The sequence below is a fragment of the Poromitra crassiceps genome (genome assembly GCF_964638095.1).
Source record: "Poromitra crassiceps genome assembly, chromosome: 28".
Lineage (NCBI taxonomy): Eukaryota > Metazoa > Chordata > Actinopteri > Beryciformes > Melamphaidae > Poromitra > Poromitra crassiceps.
The window spans coordinates 12377371-12400581 of NC_139651.1; the positions used below are offsets into that span (position 1 = coordinate 12377371).

A 23211-nucleotide genomic window follows, 5' to 3' on the forward strand; every position below is an offset into this window, starting at 1 on the left:
ACAAACTGAACAACTAAAGTGTTCATTCCCAAGAACTTCATGGGTTTTCTGTGAGTCTAAGAGAGACTGAGGTTGACTAGTTTCTGTCCAATCATCACTGTCTTCAGTCTCAGAAGAGTCTGCAGTCTTGCCAGCACTGGCTGGTTCCGATGCTCCACAGTCCTCTCCATCAGCTTCTGTTTTCATCGGTTCGGTTGAGCTGCTGGCTAGAGGCTCTGCCTCTCTCTTCTCAGTTTGGCTTTGATGAAGCTGTGAGGACTGAGGCTTCTCTTCATCATCTTCACTCTTCACTGCAACATGATTGAATTGGAACTTGGTGATATCAGCCTCCTCCAGCCCTTGAAGCTGCTCTCCCTCCTGACTGGCCCAGAGTTCCTCCTGTTCCTCTTTAATATGTGGGGGCTCTGGGTCCTCCTGAAGCTGCTCTCCCTCCTGACTGGTCCAGAGTTCCTCCTGTTCCTCTTTAATATGTGGGGGCTCTGGGTACTCCTGAAGCTGATCTCCCTCCTGACTGGTCCAGAGTTCCTCCTGTTCCTCTTTAATATGTGGGGGCTCTGGGTACTCCTGAAGCTGCTCTCCCTCCTGACTGGTCCAGAGTTCCTCCTGTTCCTCTTTAATATGTTGGGGCTCTGGGTACTCCTGAAGCTGCTCCCCCTCCTGACTGGTCCAGAGATCCTCCTGTTCCTCTTTAATATGTGGGGGCTCTGGGTCCTCCTGGTCCAGACTGGGGCTCCACTCCTGCAGCTCAACTTCTTCCTTACTGACCAACAACTGCTGGAAGTCTGGAGGTACGGCTGCTCTGTGTAACCGCACTGCAGGATGTAAAACATTGTCCAGCAGCTTTCGTTGTTGCTCGTTCTTTTTGGAATGAGAAGATTCTAGCCTGATATCAGACTGAATTGTTAACTTGTTACACTCCATTTCAAGCCTTTTCAAAACGGTAAAATGGGGGGACGAAAAAACACAATCGGACACAAAGCGAAAGATCCACCGGAACAAGGGGCGGGTCTTCCTGCCTGTAAGTGAATGCTTACCAGGCTGGTGAGTGACGCGAGGTTTAAAATGCTGCTCGGCTGATCCCTCGTATAAACGTTAGCTCCGATAGCTTCACAGCTAAACCATTCATCCGAGTCCTCCTCAGTGCTAAACGGAGCCTCGTCTCCAGTTTATTTATTCGTGATACTACCACCCATATGGGCGGGGGAAATCGCTAAGGTAGACGTTCTTTGATACAATCACAATGGCCGCCATTTTGTCCGACGAAATCCTCAGCTCCAGCATGAAAAGAACAAAGAAGCATGTCTACACCAGCGGCCTATCAATTGGATAAAGCACAGAATAATTTGATCTTGGAAAAGAGGCACCTCAAATTAAACGTTAAACACGACGCTGAAGGTGGCATCCGATTCGCAGCTTCCGATTGGAATTTTAGAGTCCACCTTAAAAAAAGTGGGATAGCGCGATTCTTCTTCTTTTGCGTTTAATGGCGGTTGCATTTGGGTGCATTACCGCCACCCACTGATCTGGAGTCTGGACTAAAATCTATCTCTGTAATAATATGCCTACCAACAATTAATTCCTATCAAACAATAAACACACTTATCATAACTAAACAATAAGGAACCAAATAACTATAACTTCTTCAAATTCTATTAATCTTGTTGATATTAAATACTCCAGTAGGAGCATCCAACACTTATCCCCTGAAGATGTATTACTAATGTTCCTGTCCAATCTCTCTGAGTGCGAGCACCAATAGATGGCGTGGTGCAGTCATTTTCAAGCTAGTTCATGAACTGAAAATAAAAGGATCAAACTGGGATTGTTGAACCTACCTTCAATTTATTAACATAAAAGACAGCTGTGCAAAATACACCACTGAATTTGTTATGCATATCATCAGCAGACAATAGAAACAACAAATTCAATCATCGGTGATGCCCCTTATATATTTTCTCTTATAATAGCGTAGAACACATAAATTCTGGTATCAAATATACAGCATGTGTAAAAAAGAAAATAATAATAAAATGTAATACTGACAAAAACGACTGTACCACATGAATGGCCAGCTTATATGAGTCCTGAATTCTGAATCAAAAGCTACAAATACATTACAGTCATCACTGTCATTTCTATTTGGTCTCCTACAGTACCTATCAGTGTTGTTGTTTTTTCACAATATGAAATGAATACAAATTATCCAAATAAAAAAGTTTCTCCTGTCCCTAACAAGTAGACCAAGACTTTTCTTCCCACCCAAACAGTATTAAAACCCACTTAATCTCTGTAAAACATCTCTGTATTATCTGAAGTATTTTCCTAAAAGATTACAATCTTTCAAGCGTAAGTGATGCAACGTTTCTTTCTTTTTTGTGACCATGTGAAATATTAACCTACTTCATATAACAAAAACCCATTATTGTGGCTCGTCAATGCCAACAGACAGACTTAACTTGATAACACTTTCAATCAATGAAATCCAACCACTCTAGGTTTTTCTCCTTCAGCGGGTGACGAGGTTGACGAGCACAAAGGTTGGCACTGGCATCCTTCAAAATCCACTCACAAATTCACGAAAGAACTGAAGTGCGTTTGCCGTTATCGTCTCGCCACTATCCTGGCGAGTCAGCATCCATAACAGTCACAGAGGGAGAGAGAGAATGAGAGAGAGAGCACTATTCTCCTGGGTGAGCTTCCAGGTCTGTGATCAGCACGTTTCCATCAGACTCTGTGGCCTGTGAGCTGGTCTGTCTGTAATAAGCGGTGCCAAGGGTGGGGAGCCTGTGAAAACGTGCCGCACTCCTCTTGTACACAAACCACATCACTCCTGCCAGCATGGTGAAGATCACTATAGCCACCAGGATGGCAGCTGGGACAATACCGTGATGTAGCCCTGGAATACACAGGTAGATAGAGAGAAAGACATTGATTTTAAGCAGTTCTGTGAAGAGACATCAACTCTTATGTACTCATGTATTTGTGTTTTTGAGCGGTGCAGCCACTTCTATACATGAAATGTGTGTCTGTCCGTCCGTCCATGTGTAGCATGAGAGGATATGGCCTAGGCGCCTCTCCCCGGCTCCACAAGAGAGAGAGAGAGCGGTTCGGTGATCGAGCGAGGTCGACAGTGAATGGAGAGAGAGAGCGGCTCAAAGCCGGTGAGACACGCACGCACGCAGATATGGAGAGGGGGCAGCTCGTCAACACACACAGATTAGCTAATTAGCTAGGCTAAACTTACAGCAACCGAGCAATGGATCAGAACGCGGTTTGCACCATTGGAATTAGTTTGAGTTGTGCTTGTTAATGAAGCTCAGTGGCTAAGCTCAGTAGTGTACTGAGCCCGTAGTTGCATGTATATAGTCTAGAGTCTAGTGTACTTAACCTGCACCACTTACTTTTTTTTTGGGGGGGGGGGGGGGGGGGTATATATATATCTATCTATATATATACATATATACCATAAAAACAGTCTTTACAGGAACAAGTCCATACGAAGTTGACCGCACACTCCAGAAGAACAGGGTGACCAAAAATTTATCAAATTATCATTTTATGAAGAATATATATATATATATATATATATATATATATATATATATATACACACACATATAGGTCCTGGACCTCGTGAGACATAGGAGGAGCCCGGACAGGGGGCAACCCACAGATCCCAGTCCCTCCACGTGCCAGAGCCTCCCGGTCCCGGCAGAGTAGTTCCGGAGCAGCGGATTGAGTGGCCCTGTCTTTCCCTAAGAGGGCTGACCGTGGGTAGCTACTGGGACGTAAGTCGGGGCTTGATCAACCCCAGCCGGTTCACCTGGGCAAGGGTGTATGATGTTGCGAGACCCGAAACATCCTATGACCCCAGGGTACATCACTGATGATACGTCCCAGTTGCATCCATGTGATGTTTTTTTCTTTATATACATATATACACATATACACATATGTGTGTGTTTCATGTGCAATAGAACGATCCTTTCTTTGAATCACATGTCTAAAAACATAAATATTGAAATACTGGTATGTTTGAAACACGCATTACGTAATGGAACAGATTATATTGGACAGTGTAGTTAATGCTCAATCAGCTTCTAGCAGTCTAATGGATGTGCTCAGGGTTCCGGGCACCTAAAGCACACTAAACGCTGTCTAGAGTGTTTGATAATGACAGTGCACTTTACCATTTAAAGGTTCCACTTCCACCTCAGTAATTCCATCTGCAAAAGAACAAGTAAAGCACAATTCAATTTAACTTCAGAAAAACAGGCGCCCCGACCGACCAGAGGAGGCGGACCAGGACACATACCCTTATTCCGGCTTCCCACCTGCAGACACAGCCAATCGTGCCTGTATGGACACCCGACCAAGCTGGAGGTAACGGGGGCGCGAACCTGCGACCCTCGTGTTGGTAGGCAGGGAATCTACCGCTACACTACACAGACCCCCCGCCACTAGTCAGTTTTAAAGGATCTGGAACGGGCTTGTTCTAGAATATTGTACCTTTTGCATATTAACTGGATACTATGTTCTCCCATTTGTAGTGTGTAACAGTTGTATTTTTCTGTTTGTATTTATTGTTGTACCAATGTTTATACTGTTCTCTTGGCCAGGTCACTCTTGGAAAAGAGATTTTTAATCTCAATGTGGCTTTTACCTGGTTTACCAGGATATTGATTGATTGATTGATTCACAGTGAAAAAGACAATTATGCGCACATCCAAAAAACGTACAGGTGCTGGACAAAAGGTAACTATAACAAAAAGATAAAGTCCACACACTGAGGCTCCATCAATGTTTTTTTTATTTGCAACATTTCGATCTACACAGGATCTTTGTCAAGCAATGTCTTCGCTTGACAAAGATCCTGTGAAGATTGAAACGTTGCAAATAAAAAACCATTGATGAAGCCTCAGTGTGCGGACTTTATCTTTTTCCGATTGATTCACAGCACATGGGAGGATCACGCTATTCCCCCCAAAATGCCCAATGCACGTTTGACGCCAGGTGTAAACACACACAGCAGCAAGGTGGTCAGAAATATCACTTCAACAGTATGGCCCGACGCACCTGAGTGGGTTTCGCAGACGAAGCCCAGCCGCTCGGTGCACCTCGACAGGTGCCACACTCCGTCACCCACGCCGGCAGAGACGCACACGTCTGCATTCAGCTGGCTGGCGTCTGGGGCTTTGAAGGTCGCCCAGTAGGTGTAGTCCAGAGGTGAGCCGTCCACCCAGGACAAAGACTCGGCTAAACAATCAAAACAGAGGACACAGTTCAACAGCTACAACATGGAAGAGTGGTGGGTGTGGAGGTGGTGGTGGTGGTGGGGGAGAATTGGAGAGCGTGACTTCTTCTTACTGTCAGCGTTGAAGTAGATCCCCAGCCACACAGTGTGGAGCCGGTGGTGTCCAGCCTGGAACCCGGATGACCACAGCTCCTCCAGGAAAAAGCGCATCTCTGTGTCGCTCTGAATGGTCAGGACGTCTGAAGTGTTGACTGGAAATCAAACAGCATAACCGCAAACTTCATATTTCACGTGCAGCATAATACTCAAGACAGAGGTAAAGGGTGAACACAAAGCACTGATGCAGTGGAGAAAGAGCGGACTGGTGAGCTCCACGCTAAATGCAGTGGAGAAAGGGGGAATATCAAATGCACCGGCCAGGAAAATACTAATATAGCACTTTTACAGATGTGACCACAATTCATCTGACAATAATATATGATTATTTAGATAAATTCCCATGCAGATGATTACACCTACCTTTCTGTCTGCAGTGCTCTCTGGCCTCTTCCAAAGTAAGTCTTTGCACCACAGGCTCAAAGTTGTAACAACCGTTTCCAAATTTCACCCAGGTGGAGAGACAACCCGCCTCATTGGTGGCAAACGCGTTACTCCCTAACGAGAGAGACAGACGGAGATAACGGAACGCAGTCAATCATCCACTAGGAAAGCCATACAGGGTGTCACAGAAACAGCGTTGGGGGTAACTCAGTAATATATTACATGTAATATATTACTTTTAGCAGTAACTCAGCAATATAACTTATTACCAATAGGATTTCAGTAATATTATACCAATTCCTTTGTCAAGTAACAAGTTACAAATTGAGTTACATTTTCCTAATCAAATTGTGTGTTTTATGCAAAAGATGACAATATCAAAGGAAAAGGATAACATTTAGAATTTTGGACCGTTTACACCGACTTCAAGACTGTTTAAATTATTTTTCGGGATGGTTCTGGGGCAGCGATGTCATTCTGCTGCTGCTGTTGTTTTGTTGAAAGTAATGCAAAGGTAGTGTAATAAGTGACAAGTTACCCTACACAGACAGTAATATTGTAAAGTAACTTATTACTTTCAAATGAAAGTAACTAGTAATACGTAGTATATTACATTTTGAAAGTAACTTGCCCAACACTGAGCAGAAATCGCGCAGGTGAACCGATGCTGCACCAAGCGCTCAAACGTCGGTGTCTCGGAGACGCAGCAGCAGCACTCACTTGGTGGTGGCACGTGGCACAGCGCTCCAGGCAGCGGGGCGTCACAGTCGGCTCGCCGCCAGCCTCCGCTCACGTGCATGTACACACACTCGCGCGTCACATAGTCCTCGTCCTCGTCGTCCGCCGCGTCCCAGTGTGTGTAAACTGTGTCGCTGCCGTCGGACCACTGGTAATTGAAACCATTCTGTGAGGGAAACGGTGGCACAGGTCCGATCAGTCAGGCGGTAACACAGCGTCGGGTCAGTAACACTGTTAACAGCAGTGGGCGGCATTCAATACATGCAAGTCAAAACAGTCATAACCATCCTTAATAAATAGTGAGTTTAGGATTATTTAACATTGTTTAAAGTATTAATTTATTGTCAACTATCAAGTAATTAACAACTCTTTTTTTAAATAATTATTAATGGCTTATTAAGGATTAGTGAATGCCAGAAATGTTATTTGATCATTCATTAATATGCAATCAAAATAATAATTAAATTCCTGACTCTGATTAAGATGTAATCGAAACATTGAACTGTTTGAGCTGCTCCAGAATCCTTCCTTCTTTAAATGTTAAATGACCTGCATTTATATAGTGCTTTTATCCAAAGCACTTTACAATCAGTAGATAGTCTATATTCACCCATTCATACACCGATGGCGGCAGGCTACCACGCAGGGTGCCTACACACCATCGGGAGCAAGGAGGGTTGGGTGTCTTGCCCAAGGACACAGTGACAGCGGCTGGGAGGGAGCGGGGATCGAACCGCCAACCCTTGCATCATTGGCCGACCCGCTCTACCTCCTGAGCTAAAGCCGCCCTCTTCTTTATTGCTGCTGTCCCGCTCCTGTGACGCACTGGACTTGCCAGACTTCAGCTAGTAGGCCCAAAAATTGACAGTTTATCATTTATCTCACTATTATAATAAGGCAAGGATCTGCCACCCACAATTGCCTAGCTGTGTCTGCGAGGCCGCGAAGCAGGCGAGACCTCGAGGGCAAACCAACGAGGTACGGTAGGTAGAGATGAGCTCTGCCAGTGCCAGCTGGCAGCTGGCAGCTTTAAAAGTATTAAATTAGTTTTATTCAAGTGTAATTGATTTCAATACCCACAGGTCTGTTTTTCTTGTGTTTACGTGGTTTACACCCCCCCCCCCTAAAAAAGAAACCTCTTGTTGAGCTTTTAAAGAATGGGTGTATAAAATATTTTTTATATATTATCACCATTGTTGCTGTAATAATAATATGGTTCTGATTATTATTATTGTTATAATTTTATTAGATTTTTTCATCTTAACAAAAGAGATGGCCTTGCTTCAGACCCAGAGGCAAACAGAAGTGAATGTTACCATGAACGGTATCCAGCTAGTGACTCATCAGAACAGAAGTGGGCATGCCTTGCACTCAGTGCTACTGCAGGAAGCGTAGGAAGAGTAGGATTGAAACTTTTTACTATATTAATAAATTATCAAATACCATTATTTAAAGCCTTTACTAATCCTTGGTTAAAGTGATAATACGGAAGATTTTCATGTAAATAAATGTGTGTTAAGTCACTATCTATCTGATAGATAGTGAGTTAGCACAATGGTGATTGAGCGTATGGCCCATTGATGGAAGCCTTTGTATTTTCAGTATTGCAGCATTGATGAACTTGCTGTCTGTGGTGATACAGGGTGGGCGGAGCTAACACAATAGACTCACTCTGTAGGTTACTGTAGGTTCACAGGGTGGGTGGAGCTAACACAATAGACTCACTCTGTAGGTTACTGTAGGTTCACAGGGTGGGCGGAGCTAACACAATAGACTCACTCTGTAGGTTCCTGATAACTCTTGTGTGAAGTAGGATAACAAGCTACTTTTCTCCGGTCTCTGCTAGCGTTACTGAGTAATGTCAAATAATAAGTTGGCATCTCACCTGCAATTACCACTCATCGCCAATAGGTGTCACCCAAGAGAACAAAACTGAAATCTTTCATATTATCACTTTAAATTATTTGATAGTTACCAATTACACAAACTACCATTAAATAATGATAAACTCACCATTTACTAAGGATGGTTATTATGAAACTGGCAGCTGAGGTTGCGGATGAGTCAGAAATTGAACAAGATCAGAGAAACAGAGAGAGAGAGAGAGAGACACAGAGAGGGGGAGAGAGAGATAGACAGATAGAGAGAATCAATTCCCTCACTTCCTGTGTTCGTGAGTAAGACATTCCAGGGATACTTGGATCCGAATGTTGAGGCTCCTCTGGCTGTCTGCTGGCAAAGCAGAGCTAGTGGGCAGGGCAGCATACTTCTACATGGGCTAAGAGCCAGGAGAACAGGCCTGGAGTGGGCTTGCATTGTAATCTAATAAACTTGCAGACAAATTAAGGGTGTCCATTTAAACAAACACAGCAGCATTTTTAGGATCTTTTTCTAATTCTTGTCTTGATATCTGATATTGTTTGGCATCTTTTCCCTGTTATTTTTTAAGCATTTGTTTATTGAGATTTTGATAAAAATAAAAAATAAAATCTGTCGGATGACATGTTTGGGGGGGGGGGGGTGTTGGGGGACATGGGCCAGTTGTTGTTGTATGTTAACTTCCCTGTTTTTTCTAGTAATTTTGCTCTGACCATTATGCATGTGTGTATTTGAAAATAAAACCTACAAAATAAAAAATCCTCAAGAATAAATTGAGGCTTGTCTTCCATGTTGCGATACAGCAACTTCTATAAAAACAAATTAGAGATAGCTCTATATTCAGCATGACATGTGATCAAATCACATGTGACTTGATGTGTTAAACTACGGATCAGTGTGTTAAGATTTAGGGAGCTCTACTGGCAGAAATGAAATCTAATATTCATAAGTATGTTCGTGTTTAAATGGTCCGAGCTGCTCCAGATTTCTTTCTTTCATTAATTAGTGTATCATCACCTGAAAAGAAGAATCATTGTGTTTCATTATCTTAGAATGAGTGAGCACTTTATATCTACATAGGGAGCGGAGGACCGCCATGTTTCTACAGTAGCCCAGAACAGACAAACCAAACACTGGCGAGAGAGAGAGAGAGAGAGAGAGAGAGAGAGAGAGAGAGAGAGAGAGAGAGAGAGAGAGAGAGAGAGAGAGAGAGAGAGAGAGAGAGAGAGAGAGAGAGAGAGAGAGAGAGAGAGAGAGAGAGAGAGAGAGAGAGACTTTTGCATTTTTCACTGCCACCTTAGGTTCTCCTACATGCTTGGAAGGGGGTGATATTCAGTTGGTTGCAATCTGCAACACCACCACTAGATGCCACTAAATCCTACACTGGTCCTTTTTTTTTTAAGACAGTGGAAGCTGCTATTGTGGCACTGTCCTTCAAACAGCATCCTTACTTTAAAAGGGCTAAAAATAGAATAGGAAAAGACTGGGAGATTTTCTAGACTTAAGATGCAGGTCATGCTGTTATAGAGGAAACCTGCAGGTGAAATGATGCTTTTTGTTTTCCTCACAAAAAGCATGGCTTGTTTTCACCTTTGGTTTCCTCTGTAAGTGGAAAACGACGGCATCCATGCATACAGATGTACTGCCTGCAATTAATTAACCGGTAGACGCAAATAAATGCATGCATGCACACACACACACATGCACACACACACACACACACACACACGCAATTTTCAGACATGCAGTGAACTCCTGAAGACGTTCCAGACGTTACTCACATGGGGTGTATATATGAACACAATTGTCCGTTGTGAGCGCACGGACGAACGGTTCTTAAAGTCGAGCTGAAATTATTATTATTATTATTTTTCTATTTTAGATCACATCCCTGGGTATTCAGGGTATTCAACCCTATGGAGTGTGAGCTTTGAGAGGCTTGAGTGTGTGACTCTAGCCGGCTGACTCTTGTTTACATTTGATAAACTGTCGACAGTTCACACAACTTTAACACGACATGCATAATATTATACATCAAACTCTTCAGCTACTTCTGCTCTCACTCAGAATGTCAAAACATAAGCGATGTGATGTATAGTTTTTGAGATATTAACGTTTGTTTGGCATAACTCGTACGAATAACTGCCGCGGGGTTCCGCATTTATGGGTGGCAAGTGACGTCACGCTGATTCGTCCTATAGTCCAGAGTTTAGGGATGCACGATCCACATTTTTTCACTTCCGATCCGATTCCGATACCTGAATTTGGATATCTGCCGATACCGATATTATTCCGATACCGATATTTTTCTTGAATATACAGTATAGGCAAAGATTTGGCCAATTAAAGATTTTTTTTAAATATACCTTGCAAAGAAGGATACTATTATTATACATGGGCAAATTACGGCCAGCACCCCCTGTGCGGCCCGTGCTGGAATTGCAAAAAAAAAAAAAAAATCCGATTTGTGAATTATGTCAGTATCGGCACCCGATACCGATATTGGATCGGTCCAATCCCTACCAGAGTTCATGTCTGAAAGTGGCCACACAGAAACGCATGCACCCACCCAGCGACCTGTCACACACACACACACACACACACACACACACACACACACACACACACACACACACACACACACACACAGTGCGGAGGTTATACAGCTCGTTATTGCGTGACGGGGATACATACGTCTTGACTATACAGTCCGATCCAGTGCGGGACTGCCAATCTATTGACAAGCACAGTAAGGAAAGCCTGGTGGTAGGGGTCTGTAACGCTCACTAGGTCAGAATCTTTCTCTATGCACATATGCAGCGCCTCGTACCAGCTCATGTTGCCGGGCACCACCCTGTAGCTGTGGCTCCTGTACTCAAGATTGTCAGGGAGAGGGTGGCGAGAGGAGTGGGTGGGGGGTTTGGATGTATCTGTGACAGGAAACAGAGGGCCAAGGAAAAGGAAAGGAGGGGGGACAGCGAGAAAGAGAGGTTGGGTCAGAACGATAGCTTCCAAGATGCTAATGTGTCACAAGAATAGCTCCTTAGCGCTCGGAGGCTAAGGTTTATCGTTTACTAGTCTCGCTGGCCAGCCTCCCCTCCCTCCCTTCCGTGAGAGGAGTCTGGCGGCACGGAAACAGGCTTCTAGCATAAGCCCTCCCCCTACTCTACAGCTGCTCTCCCATTGGAAGCGTCGATTTCAGACGCAGGATTTCCGCTCCCCCGCTTAAGAAGCTCTGTCATTGGCTCCGACCATGTCAATCAGAGCGGCTTCCGCTCCCTCCTCCCTGTGTGTCGCTGTAAATAGTGCCCTGCCGGCGCAGTGAAAAAAACAACGCTAACTAGCTAGCAAGCTAACGGCAGAAACTTACACGCTAGCTCGTTGCTACATGCTGAAAATGGCAAGTTGGATTGTTGAAATGGAAACTATTTTCCAAGGGCACTGCCGCAATTCCATAATGGTGACCAGCGCCGCCACACTCCTCTCACGGAAGGGAGGGGAGGCTGGCCAGAGAGACTAATTGTTTACTAATGTGGAGGCTTTATACAACTGCTAGATAGTCAGTCTATTTAACGACTCTGGAGGTCAGGAGAAATTCAAACACAGCTCGTTAGAAAAATGGCGGCGCATGGCACTGTGGCGCTCATTTACTCTATGTATGGGGAATGATCTAAGGAGTTTCACACACTACCTCACTCCTCTCCTTTGGTAAACACGACTGCATTGCATTGTGGTATATGGGAGAAAATGTAGGGTACATTCGCTGTTCACTAGAAATTGCAGTGCATTGTGGGTATTTTATAGTGGACCATAAAGTGAATCAAATCCAGACACCAGTAAAAAAAGAAAAAGAAAAAAAAAAGAAGGCAAACACACTATATAGTCCACTATATAGTGGACCGGTTTCAAACAGGGCTACAGAGGAAATGAAAGACAGATGCCGACAGGATAAGATGAAAGACAATCAAACTTAGCCAGGTGGGTGCTACACATACTGTAGGTGGTGGATGAGTTCAGTTGTGTCCCCCCCTACCCACCGATATGCAAAGTGCTTTGAATATCTGGAAAGGCGCTATATAAATGCAATCAATTATGATTATTAACATGATTATTAACCGAAGGAATCTCACCTTGTGGTTTCTGACAGACAAAGCCATACCCACTCTCTGTGCACTTCTCATCGTACCACTGGCCTGTCAGGTGGAAGTTGTGGTTGTTGGACAGAACAGTACACAGAGGCTCGTCGGCAGGCCCACTGCGCCACTCTTCCTCCTGGGGGGGATCACGCACGCACGCACACACGCGCACAGACACACACACACACACACACACACACACACACACGCGCACAGACACACACACACACACCCGCACACACACACACGCGCACAGACACACACAATAAGAATATAGGCTCTTGGACTGAAACTACAACCTATAGAGACACTGCGGAGTGCGTCGTCATTCAGAAACCACGCCCAACACGGGGGAAAACTAAAATTCCGCCCCCCCCCCCCCCCGCAAATCCTGGCATTCGCCTATGTCACGTTATTATTATTATTATTATATGTCAATGGTTGCACACAAAGATCATATATACGGAAGATGAACACTCCAACTTACTTCCTTGACAGCTATATGCACATTTTTCTTCTCGCCAATTCTCAATGGCTTCCTTGTTTTGCTCGGGAGCACAAAAAAACTTTAATTGGCTATTTTTTTCACATTTGTTGTCTGCGCAGCGCCACCACACAACAGCTTTTAGCTACGTTTAATTCAAGGAAAATGACGCTGGCGTTTGGAAGTGAATGGAGAACTTTCCCCCGTGACGGGCGTGGCCTATTTCATGCAGCATCTCTATATGCAGTGGTGACAATAGACCCTTCTCACGGGGGACATTTTGTGTCGAAAAAGGCAGGGAAACACAGGTGCAAGCAAAACACTAATGAGGGTTTCACACTTCCATGATTGGAATGTGGAAACCCTCATTAGTGTTTTGCTTGCACCTGTGTTTATTCTGCCTTTTCGACACAAAATGGCCCCCGTGAAAAGGGTCTATTAAGCTATGCACTGTAGGCTAACCTACTGCAGTCCCAGGAGGCGGAGCTTACAGTGAGCTTGGTCTTCGGTTCGATCGGAGACCAGTTGGTGTAGCCGATGGGTTTCCCATTGGTCCATCTCATGGTGTCCTCGTCGCACAGGCCGATCCACACGCCCACAGAGCTGCCCTGGAGCAGCATGGTGATGTAGGCTGCGGGAAGGACGCCACGACAGCGGGGAAACAGGAAACACAAACTGAAAACAGGGCAGGTTTTCCCTTTCGCCTCGCCTACCAGCAGAGGCATCGACCGGCCGGCCGGGAGCACGAAACGAAAGCAATCTGAAACATCTCCGGTTGAATTTGCACCAGTCGGATGAACTGTGGCATTTGGGTGGACAGTTGTACAATTGGCTTTCCCCCTCCTGATGCCGTTACCTTGTTCAATCTGGTCCTCGATGGCGACCAGCGAGCCCTGGAATGAGGAGCAGATGGACTGGGCATCTCTCCAACTCTTCCCCTCCTCAGGACCGTCAGGGAGGTGCAGCAGGAGACACTGCCGACGAAGGCACACACACACACACACACACACACACACACACACGCACGCACGTACGTGCACGCACACACACACACACACACATACCTCATTTTGAAATGCGACTCTTCATTTCTCTATCACCACCACCAGCTCTCCAAGAATGCTGCTTGGAGAGGTCAGGATACAATCAGAATCACTTTTATTGCCACAAAATATGCAAATTACATACAAGCAATTTGTCTTAGTGTCTGTATGCAGCGTAGCGGTCAGGTCAATATTCAGAGATGAAGAAGGAAAAAAAGCTAAAAGACAATCACAATGTTGCAAGTGCAATCCAATTAAGTATAATATATACATGAGTGGAGGAGTGTTCAGTAGACATTAAATATGAATTAACATTGAATTTACATGAATTTACAGTCCGAGTTAAATAGGTGTTAAATAGGCAGGGAATGCATACTCTTAGCAGCTGGAGAGGTAGTCTTCATCGTTGCATCACTATCGTTTATGTCCTTTTAGTCTCATTTAAATATGGCCATAAATCAATGATTCAAGTGTACATGTGCTTATGTGTGTGTGCGCGTGTGTGTGTGTGTGTGTGTGTGTGTGTGTGTGTGTGTGTGTGTGTGTGTGTGTGTGTGTGTGAACCTTGTGACCGAAGTAGAGCCATCTCTCCGGACAGCCTCCGATGTAGTGCGGCTCTCTGGGCGTCTCCACCACAGACACCGTCTTCCTCTTGCACACGTAGTCGTGCTGGTCGCTGCACTCGCCCAGCGACCACTTCCCTGCAACAGACCAGGAACACCTCAATACACACGTGACAGCGTTTCCAAACGCACTACTACCGCTGCAAAAGTACTGCCACAGTGGTCGCGGTGATGGTTGTTTTTCTTTTTCTCCTTTGTACCAATTTGTAAGTTTGCTTGTTTGTTTGATCGTTTGTAACAAGTCCAACTGAAAGCTGACGATACACAGATGGTTTTAGTCTTATGACTCTATGACCAAAACTCACCTAACTAGCAGCTAAAGAAAAACACTTACTGCCACAGCGGCGTGTTAGGATGGTGTCATCATTCCCACTATGTTGTCACAGAACACTGATGATGTCGCAGACGGTGATGATGTCATGATTCATAAGTGTCTCAATCATGCCTCTCGGATGGTCTCACTGATGATGTCATAACACAAGGTGATGTCATATTCGGGACCTATAAAGGTTTGCTCTGCAAGTCCTCTGCAGTTGTTCATAGACTATTCTCACGACAACCCTCTGCAACAGTTCCCAGCTTTCCAACCTTGCAGACTCAGCTATCAAGTGCTTCAGCGTTCCTAGTTATCGAGACTTCAGTTACCAAGTGTGTCTTGGCCATCAAGTATCCGCGCGTAAATCCACCAGTCTCACAGCATGCCTAACAGGCGTTAGTGCCCCTGGTAGCAGTAGTAGTAGTAGTAGTAGTATTTATTTGTCCTTTCGGAAAGTTGTCAACATATGTACATGTACTTGCTAGTTGCTAGCAGTGTTGGGCAAGTTACTTTCAAAATGTAATATACTACATATTACTAGTTACTTTCATTTGAAAGTGATAAGTTACTTTACAATATTACTGTCTGTGTAGAGTAACTCGTTACTTATTACACTACCTTTGCATTACTTTCAAAAAAACAAAAGTAAGTAAGTGACAAAGTAACTGGTATAATATTATGGAAATACTATAAGTAATGAGTTATATTACTGAGTTACTGCTAAATGTAATATATTACATGTAATATGTTACCTTTGTAATGAGTTACCCCCAACACTGGTTGCTAGTGTGTGTGTGTGTGTGTGTGTGTGTGTGCGTGCGTGTGCGTGTGCGTGTGCGTGTGCGTGTGTGTGTGTGTGTGTGTGTGTGTGTCGTTACCTGATGAAGAGGACATGGTAACACACAACCTATTTTTCACAGGGCCACCAATGGCACTTCCCTGTGCCCAGCTCTGGAAATCTAGCTCCGTATCGTCATCCCAGCTATACACACACACACACACACACACACACACACACACACACACACACACACACACACACACACAATGAAAATGTCTTGACTTGAATAAAGTGTGGTATTCTGTAATAGACTCAGGCTGCTTTCTCACTGGGAACCATTGCTTTCGTTCCGTTCGGCACCCCGGGAACGATTGCCCCCCCTCCCCTCTCCCCCGCTGGTCAGCTTTCACATTACAACATTTCTTCCGCGCTCGGAAACGGCACAGAGTGCACTCGCGTCATCAACTATGCCTGGAGTTTATAGTCGCCCGTGTGTTGTCTATGTGGTTTCGGAACGGTTGGCTTTCACACTCGCAAGTGTTCCGTGCCCCGGGCAGCACGCCAAAGCGCTCCCCAGACCACCTTTTCAAATGGATCCTGTCACGGTTCCCCGTTGTGCGCCCGGGGCGCGGAACGCAACGGAACGCAACGTTCACCCTCGTCAAACGTTCCCGAAACTGGGGTCAATTTGGGGACAAGTGTGCTCGAGAACGGTACCGGGGGGCGCCGCAGTGAGAAAGCACCCTCAAAGACAGTGAGCGGAAACGTTGAATAAACTCAATAAAAGCACACACACACCTGACTTCTCTATGCGGGTCGATGGACAGCCCAATCCACCAGTCGGTCGGACCCGGGGACAGCTGAGGAGAGAGAGGGGGGGGAGGAGGGAAGAGAGGAGAATAAAAACTGACTCCACTCTTTCAAGGACTCTTGCCCTCCTCCCTCCTTGGCAGTCCAGTCCTGTCCAGGGCCTCTCCAACATGAGTGGTCCATTGAGGCACTCTCCTCTTTCATCTAGTCCCCCTTTTTCTCCCCCACAAGCCTCACAAACACAAGAGACTTCTTTCCTCTGGCCTTTTCTCATTCCCTGCCCCATGGGGGCACTCAAGCATGAAACAAAAAGCATGAGGTGTGTTGTAGCCTGTGTGTGTGCGTGCGTGTGTGTGTGTGTGTGTGTGTGTGCGTGCGTGCGTGCGTTACGTGTGTGTGTGTGTGTGTGTGTGTGTGTGTGCATGTGCGTGCGTATCGTGTGCGCATTGTGTTTGTTTGCAGAGACCGGGTGCACTGGTGTGCGAACGCTTGAACTTGTATCAGGAACTAGTGTGTCAATTGCCGTGACACTTGTTCACGCATGCGTGTGTGTGTGTGCGCGAGCGTGCGTGCGTGTGTGTGTGTGTACGTGTGTGTGTGTGTGTGTGTGCGTGTGTGTGTGTGTGTGTGTGTGCGTGTACCTGTGTGTGTGTGTGTGTGTGTGTGTGTGAGAGAGAGAGTTGAAATGTCAGGAAGGACGGGCTCAATAGGCAATTGGCTGGAGACGAGCGTCTGTGTCCAATTGTGTCCAACAAGCATGTCCAACATGCAGCGTTGGCCTGGTTACTCAATGTAAGTCAGCTCAGTGGTGTAAATGGTGGTGGACGGGGGGACGGGGGGACGCCGAGTGTCTAACCTTTCGAGGCTTACTGGTGTAGATACCGGCACGGCCATTTTCAAAGAGGTCCTTTGACCTCTGACCTCAAAATATCTGAATGAGAATGGGTTGTATGGGTACCCACGAGTCTCCCACTTACAAACATGTCCAATCTCATGCAGTTTATGGCAAAACCATGCAGTTTCTTTCTTGTATGTATAAATGTGTTATTTTCAACCGTTCCATTTGAATATTTGAATATATCGGGGTCCCTAAACAGTCTTGGAATCGCATAAATTGGGTTTGACTGGAAAGCTGAGACTCTTGTGGAGTCAATGAGCCCAATTGTATTCATGTGTGATGTTCGTCTCCATAGCAGCCATTTCATTGTAGCGACACCATTTTTCAGAACTTGACCTCACTTTATAAAATGACCTATGGTGACCTCCTAGGAGAATCACCTCCTCGTGAAACTTTATCGACATATAAGCATGAAGCAAAAGTAATTCATGATTACATCCTCCTTTTATCTTGAACAATAACTGCGTGTCCCTCTGTGTAAATGACCAGGAGAACAAAAAACACTGTTGTCTGTTGTTCTCGTTATCGTTGTTTGGCTTAATCAAAACCGAGTGAAGTAAATTTCGCTGCCATCGTCTCGCCTGGTTGGTTGAATCTTTTTAGCAGGGCTGACGACCAAAATACCAATTTACATTTCTTCGGCATCTATAATTTGTTGAATTCAAATAACAATTTATTTCTACAGTAACGCACGAACGCCCAAAACTGTTGAAATGCTAATCAAATAAATGCCAGCTTGTAAAAAAAAGAAAAAAGACGTGCCCATTATGTCTGTGAATCTAAGTATTTGGATGTACAGACCCTCCTCATGCGCTCCTTGACAAAGTGCAGTTCCTCTCTGGAGTGGATGGACAGCAGCTGGGCTCCCATCATCTGACAGGCCAGAGAGACGGCGTCCCAGTCAAAGAGCTGCTTGGCCAGCAGGTACTCGGCTCCGCGGTAAAACAGCCAGGGCTCACTCTCTGCAGACCAACACAGTCAGGCACACTGCAGTCAATCACACAGATGTCTTTCCTACGTGTGCTTTCACTGACAATATCAACTACACACACAGGGCAATTTCAATGAACCAAATGAGAAAAATATCAATAATTATTCGTCCATGTTTTTGCATGCCTCAAAATGGCCTGGGCACTACTAATACTGATGTCATAGCACTGATGATGTCATAATGATGTATTATTGTAAGTTCACACTCGAGCAATTCTTCTAATGGCTTTCCGGCAGACTGGATGCCTTGCGGCACATTGCTGCCTCAAACAGAATATTACACAAATTCCAGACTCGGGGTCCGCCCCCCTCCTCAATGCTCCTCCCTCCTCGCTCTCCTCTTCGCAGCGCGCCGACCTCCCTCGCTGCTCCCGCTTCGAATCCTGCTCAACCCCTCGAGCGATTGCGACGTCAACAGCGATGCCACTCGAGCAATTGTGATGTCATCGGTGATGATGTCATCGGCGAAGTCACTCCAGCAATTGCGACGTCATCGGTGATGATGTCATCAGTGAGTGATCATGATGATGTCACAATGGCTCTGTGCGTAAGCAGAGAAGGATTTATGACATCACTGATGATGTCATGTCTTGGACACCTGAAGGAAGCATCTGAAGGAACAACAGAACTTTGACTATTATTATATTTACGTGTGTTGTTTCACATGCAGCGAGATGTGGTTTATTTATTTACTCAGTTGGTTGTCATTGGCGATCCAGATATCCTTCGGCACCCTGGCGATCGCTGCTAGCCTGTACTACTTGGCAAAGTTAATAGAAGAATACACAGTCGCCACCAGCCGAATAATAAAGTACATGATCCAGTTCTCCACGTGTGTGCTGGCGGGTCTGTACCTTTTCGAAGGTTTCCCGGTGCTGATGGTGGGAGTGGGCCTCCTCACCAACCTGGTGTACTGTGGCCTGCTGCAGACGTTCCCGTGCATCCTGCTGAGCTCGCCCAACTTCAGCCTCTCCTGCGTGCTGGTGGTGGTGAACCACTGCCTCGCCGTCCAGTACTTTGCCCAAGAGCCTCGTTCCTTCTCACAGATGCTGGCGTACTTCACCATCTGCCTCTGGATCATCCCCTTCTCCTTCTTCATGTCGCTCTCGGCGGGAGAGAACGTGCTTCCGTCCACCGTGCAGCAGCAAGATGACGTGGTGTCTAACTACTTCACCAAGGGCAAGAGGGGGAAGCGTTTGGGGATCCTCCTCGCGTTCTCCTACCTCAAGGAGGCAGTGTCGCCCAGCCGACAGAAAATGTAACGACTAAAGTGTGGGGAGGGGGTGGAGCAAGGAGGGCATCGAACCGCAGGGGGAGCTAGAAAAGGATGGAAATAAGTGGCTGAAGAAGGAGGAGCACATCGAGGGGACGCACCGATGAACTTCCTGTGGGAGGAGTTTACGCAGGACACGTTTGTCCGTCTCTGTATTGACTGCCAACAACATCTACTAGAGACCGTTCTGGGGTCTTGTTGCCAGTGTCGGACTCCTCTGTTTTATAAGCTTTGGTATTGAAGTGTGTCTGTGCACTTAGGCTCTGAATTAACAGTCGTCAAGTGCCACATGCCAGTGCCTTTGGTGGATAAGCCGTGAAGAGTCGGCCTCGACACTATATATCTATATACATTTTGGACCTCCGCTGGCGCCACCCTCTTACTAGATTGCTCTGCATAACATGACATCATGATGTTTATGACATCATTAGTGGGTTATGACATCATCAGTCAGGCCCCATGTCACTTTCGTGACACAAAACCTGACCTAAATCGTGACTAACCGAGGGACACCGCCCACCTAGGCAAATGACTTTATGACATCATAACCTTATGACATCACTTCCGTGACACAAAACGTGACCATAGACAGAACCTGTGACTCTGGTGTTTGTAGGCAGGAAATCTACCTCTGCACTTCCCCCAGTATCTATAAATTGAGGTGTTTGCCAAAAGCAATGAAATGTGTCCTGAATACAATCCGGATTGTAAGAATGCTACTTACGCTCGCTGTACCAATATGGTTTGTTCAGTGTATCGCCTGCAAAAAAAGAAGGAGAGAGTGATTGGTAAGTCATGTGGTGTAGATGTGTCTCTAAGTTAAGTTATCCTTTATTTATCCGCATGGGGAAATTCATCCTCTGCATTTGACCCATCCTCTACTAGGAACCTTCCTAGAACTAGGAGCAGTGGGCAGCCATAGTGCAGCACCCGGGGACCAACTGGTTCTTTTACCAGTGCATTGGTCAGGAGCACTGACAGGAGTATTAACCCTAACATACATGTCTTTGATGGTGGGAGGAAACCAGAGCCCCCGGAGAAAACCCACACGGACACGGGGAGAACATGCAAACTCCACACAAAGGACCTGGGACGGACCGGGGTTCGAACCCGGGACTTTCTTGCTGTGAGGCAACAGTGCTATAACCACTGAGTCAATTATTATTATTATCTTTTTACACGTGTAGGTGGGGGATGGGTGGGTTGGTAGGTAGGAGCCTGTGTACCTCTGGACAGCTTGCAGATCCACTCGTGTTTGGTCTCACACGGCTGTGGCATGAGGACGTTGGTCAGGTCACTGTACATCGCACAGTCACGCCTGTCATCCTCCTCGTTCTTATCCTCGATGAAGGACGACACCACCTACACACACACACACGGCCATGAAGATATAGGTATACCTGAATGACTGTGCCAACCTTCTTCAATAGTATCAAGTGTTCCACTGAGACCAGAGAATATTTTTGTGAATGGGTTGTGAGAATCTATTATGTACTTACAGGAGAGCCATCCGACCATTCCCAAGCCCCGGGCGACTCCGGGTCTCTCTTGTTTAAGCCCACCCAAAACCAGCGGCCCTCTGTTCTAAAGAGGAATAGCAGAACACAAGCACACTGCAGCAAAAAGCCCATCTTAACAAGTCTTTTCATCTTGTCTTTAGTCAAAGAAAAAAGAGTAAAGTGAAAAATGTGTAACTAGTTTGAAATGTTAATGAACTTCTGTACAGATTTTTTCTGAATCAGGTAATATTATTATATCATGATAATAATAGAGTCACCTATATTATATAAGGACATTTTGATTCTACAAAATTATTAAATTCCAGCTACAATGGACACAGTTGCAATTAACCAACCTTATTGACAGATTTTTCACTTGGTTTAAGAAAGTTAACAATTTGATAATAGATTAAATCACTTGTTAAAATTGATTTTTTTTTACAGTGTAGACAGGGCAAGGCAATCCCAAACCATATCGAATCTTCAAAAGCCAGTAGCAAACAACTCCAAGTGATACACTGCAAAGTTAAAACAAAAACAACTCAAGCTAGCCATCTATCAGTTCCCACAATATTCCTGTGCTGAGGAGGCCCAGAGGGCTGTACCAACCCTTCGAACATGGTACTGAGGAGCCCCTTAACAAACACCTGCTCCTCATAGTGGTGGAAGCTGGCCAGCTGAGCGCCCAGCGCCTGGCAGAAGAAGTCTGCTTCCACCCAGGAACGCTTCATCAGGACCTTCTCATCGTGGAACACCTAGAAGAACCACACATACAGTAACCGTCAACTCAGGGTTACTCCAGGCCTTCTACAAACGAGATGAACCACACATCTAGGGATGCACAATATATTGGCAGTCATATCGTATCGGCCGATGTTAGTCATTTTTTAAATACTAGTGGACCCGTTGGAGTTAGACCCCCCTGGGGGTCATCACTGATGACATCTTCACTGATGACATCACTGAATTTATAGCCTGACGACATCATCACTGATGACATCACTGATGACATCATATCATTAGGTAACCAGGGCAATCACCTAATTAATCAAATCCAGCTCCGTCAGGTCACCCGCACGGGTGCTCTTTACACTTCCTGAAAGTTTCAGCCCGATCGCACGTAAAACGGCATAGCTGTGGCCGGATAAAATTCTGCTCACTCACACGCACACACACTTCTCTAGATAGTAGGTTATCATAGACACTTGTTTTTGTACAGTCCATATTGACATCAGTAAATGGGCCATATGGACCAGAACAGCATTGTTAATATCGGTATCACCCAAAATGTTCATATTGGTACACACATCACTTGTGATTAGATGGACCACAGACACTGTCACTAAGCACCACAGACACGGTCACTAAGGACCACAGACACGGTCACTAAGGCTGTGGACACACGAGAAAACTTTTCAAACCCCATGTCACACCAGGTCACACTAGAATGTAGTGTGACATCCTTGTCTGATCATGTAGTGCGATCATCTAGTGATTAGATGATCATACATGATGAGCCAAGGATGGGTTATCACACGCCAACATGTAACTGAGATTAATTACCCTGCTGACTTCTTATTGTGCAGAAAGTCATGCAATCGAACATGAATCAACATGTATTAATATGCACACTGACGCAATGTGCATCAGTTGGGGGGGGGGGGGGGGGGGGGAGCATAGAAGAAAAGCACAAAAACTGAATTTTGGGAATGCTGGAGCTGGAGGGACCTGGCTAGTCAGTGTAAGACAGGAGTTCTTATGCCTGCATTATTATGACTGACATAACTTTTTGATATAATACTATACTATAATAATAAGTATAATAATACTATATAATACTCTAAACACATCTCTCACTGGTTAGTGGCATTTTCCAGTCTTGCAATGAATCTGTATTCCCCACACGCAGCCAAAGGACCCGTCCAGATGCCAGGTGGTAAATATCAAA

The 23211-nt window shown here is 45.4% G+C and overlaps 1 protein-coding gene and 1 pseudogene across 2 annotated transcripts in view; one reads left to right on the forward strand and one right to left on the reverse strand.

The window, feature by feature from the left end:
• Positions 1-1828: 1828 nt before the first annotated feature.
• The window catches only part of pla2r1 (phospholipase A2 receptor 1), a 35955-nt gene continuing 14572 nt past the window's right edge, over positions 1829-23211 (reverse strand). Inside the window, exons 13-30 of the mRNA XM_083662284.1 lie at positions 21873-22018; positions 21264-21348; positions 20991-21126; positions 20489-20524; positions 18303-18463; positions 16592-16653; positions 15891-15994; positions 14638-14774; positions 13887-14004; positions 13522-13661; positions 12541-12682; positions 11105-11340; positions 6515-6698; positions 5774-5908; positions 5368-5505; positions 5077-5256; positions 4191-4226; positions 1829-2896 (exon numbers count right to left, since the gene is read on the reverse strand). Coding sequence (XP_083518410.1) covers positions 2679-2896; positions 4191-4226; positions 5077-5256; positions 5368-5505; positions 5774-5908; positions 6515-6698; positions 11105-11340; positions 12541-12682; positions 13522-13661; positions 13887-14004; positions 14638-14774; positions 15891-15994; positions 16592-16653; positions 18303-18463; positions 20489-20524; positions 20991-21126; positions 21264-21348; positions 21873-22018 — 2394 coding nt within the window. The 3' untranslated portion in view covers positions 1829-2678. The remainder of the gene's footprint in view (positions 2897-4190; positions 4227-5076; positions 5257-5367; positions 5506-5773; positions 5909-6514; positions 6699-11104; positions 11341-12540; positions 12683-13521; positions 13662-13886; positions 14005-14637; positions 14775-15890; positions 15995-16591; positions 16654-18302; positions 18464-20488; positions 20525-20990; positions 21127-21263; positions 21349-21872; positions 22019-23211) is intronic.
• Positions 19166-19753, forward strand: LOC310799695 (protein TEX261 pseudogene; annotated as a pseudogene). Its single transcript has one exon. The product of its transcript is annotated as a protein TEX261 pseudogene (transcript).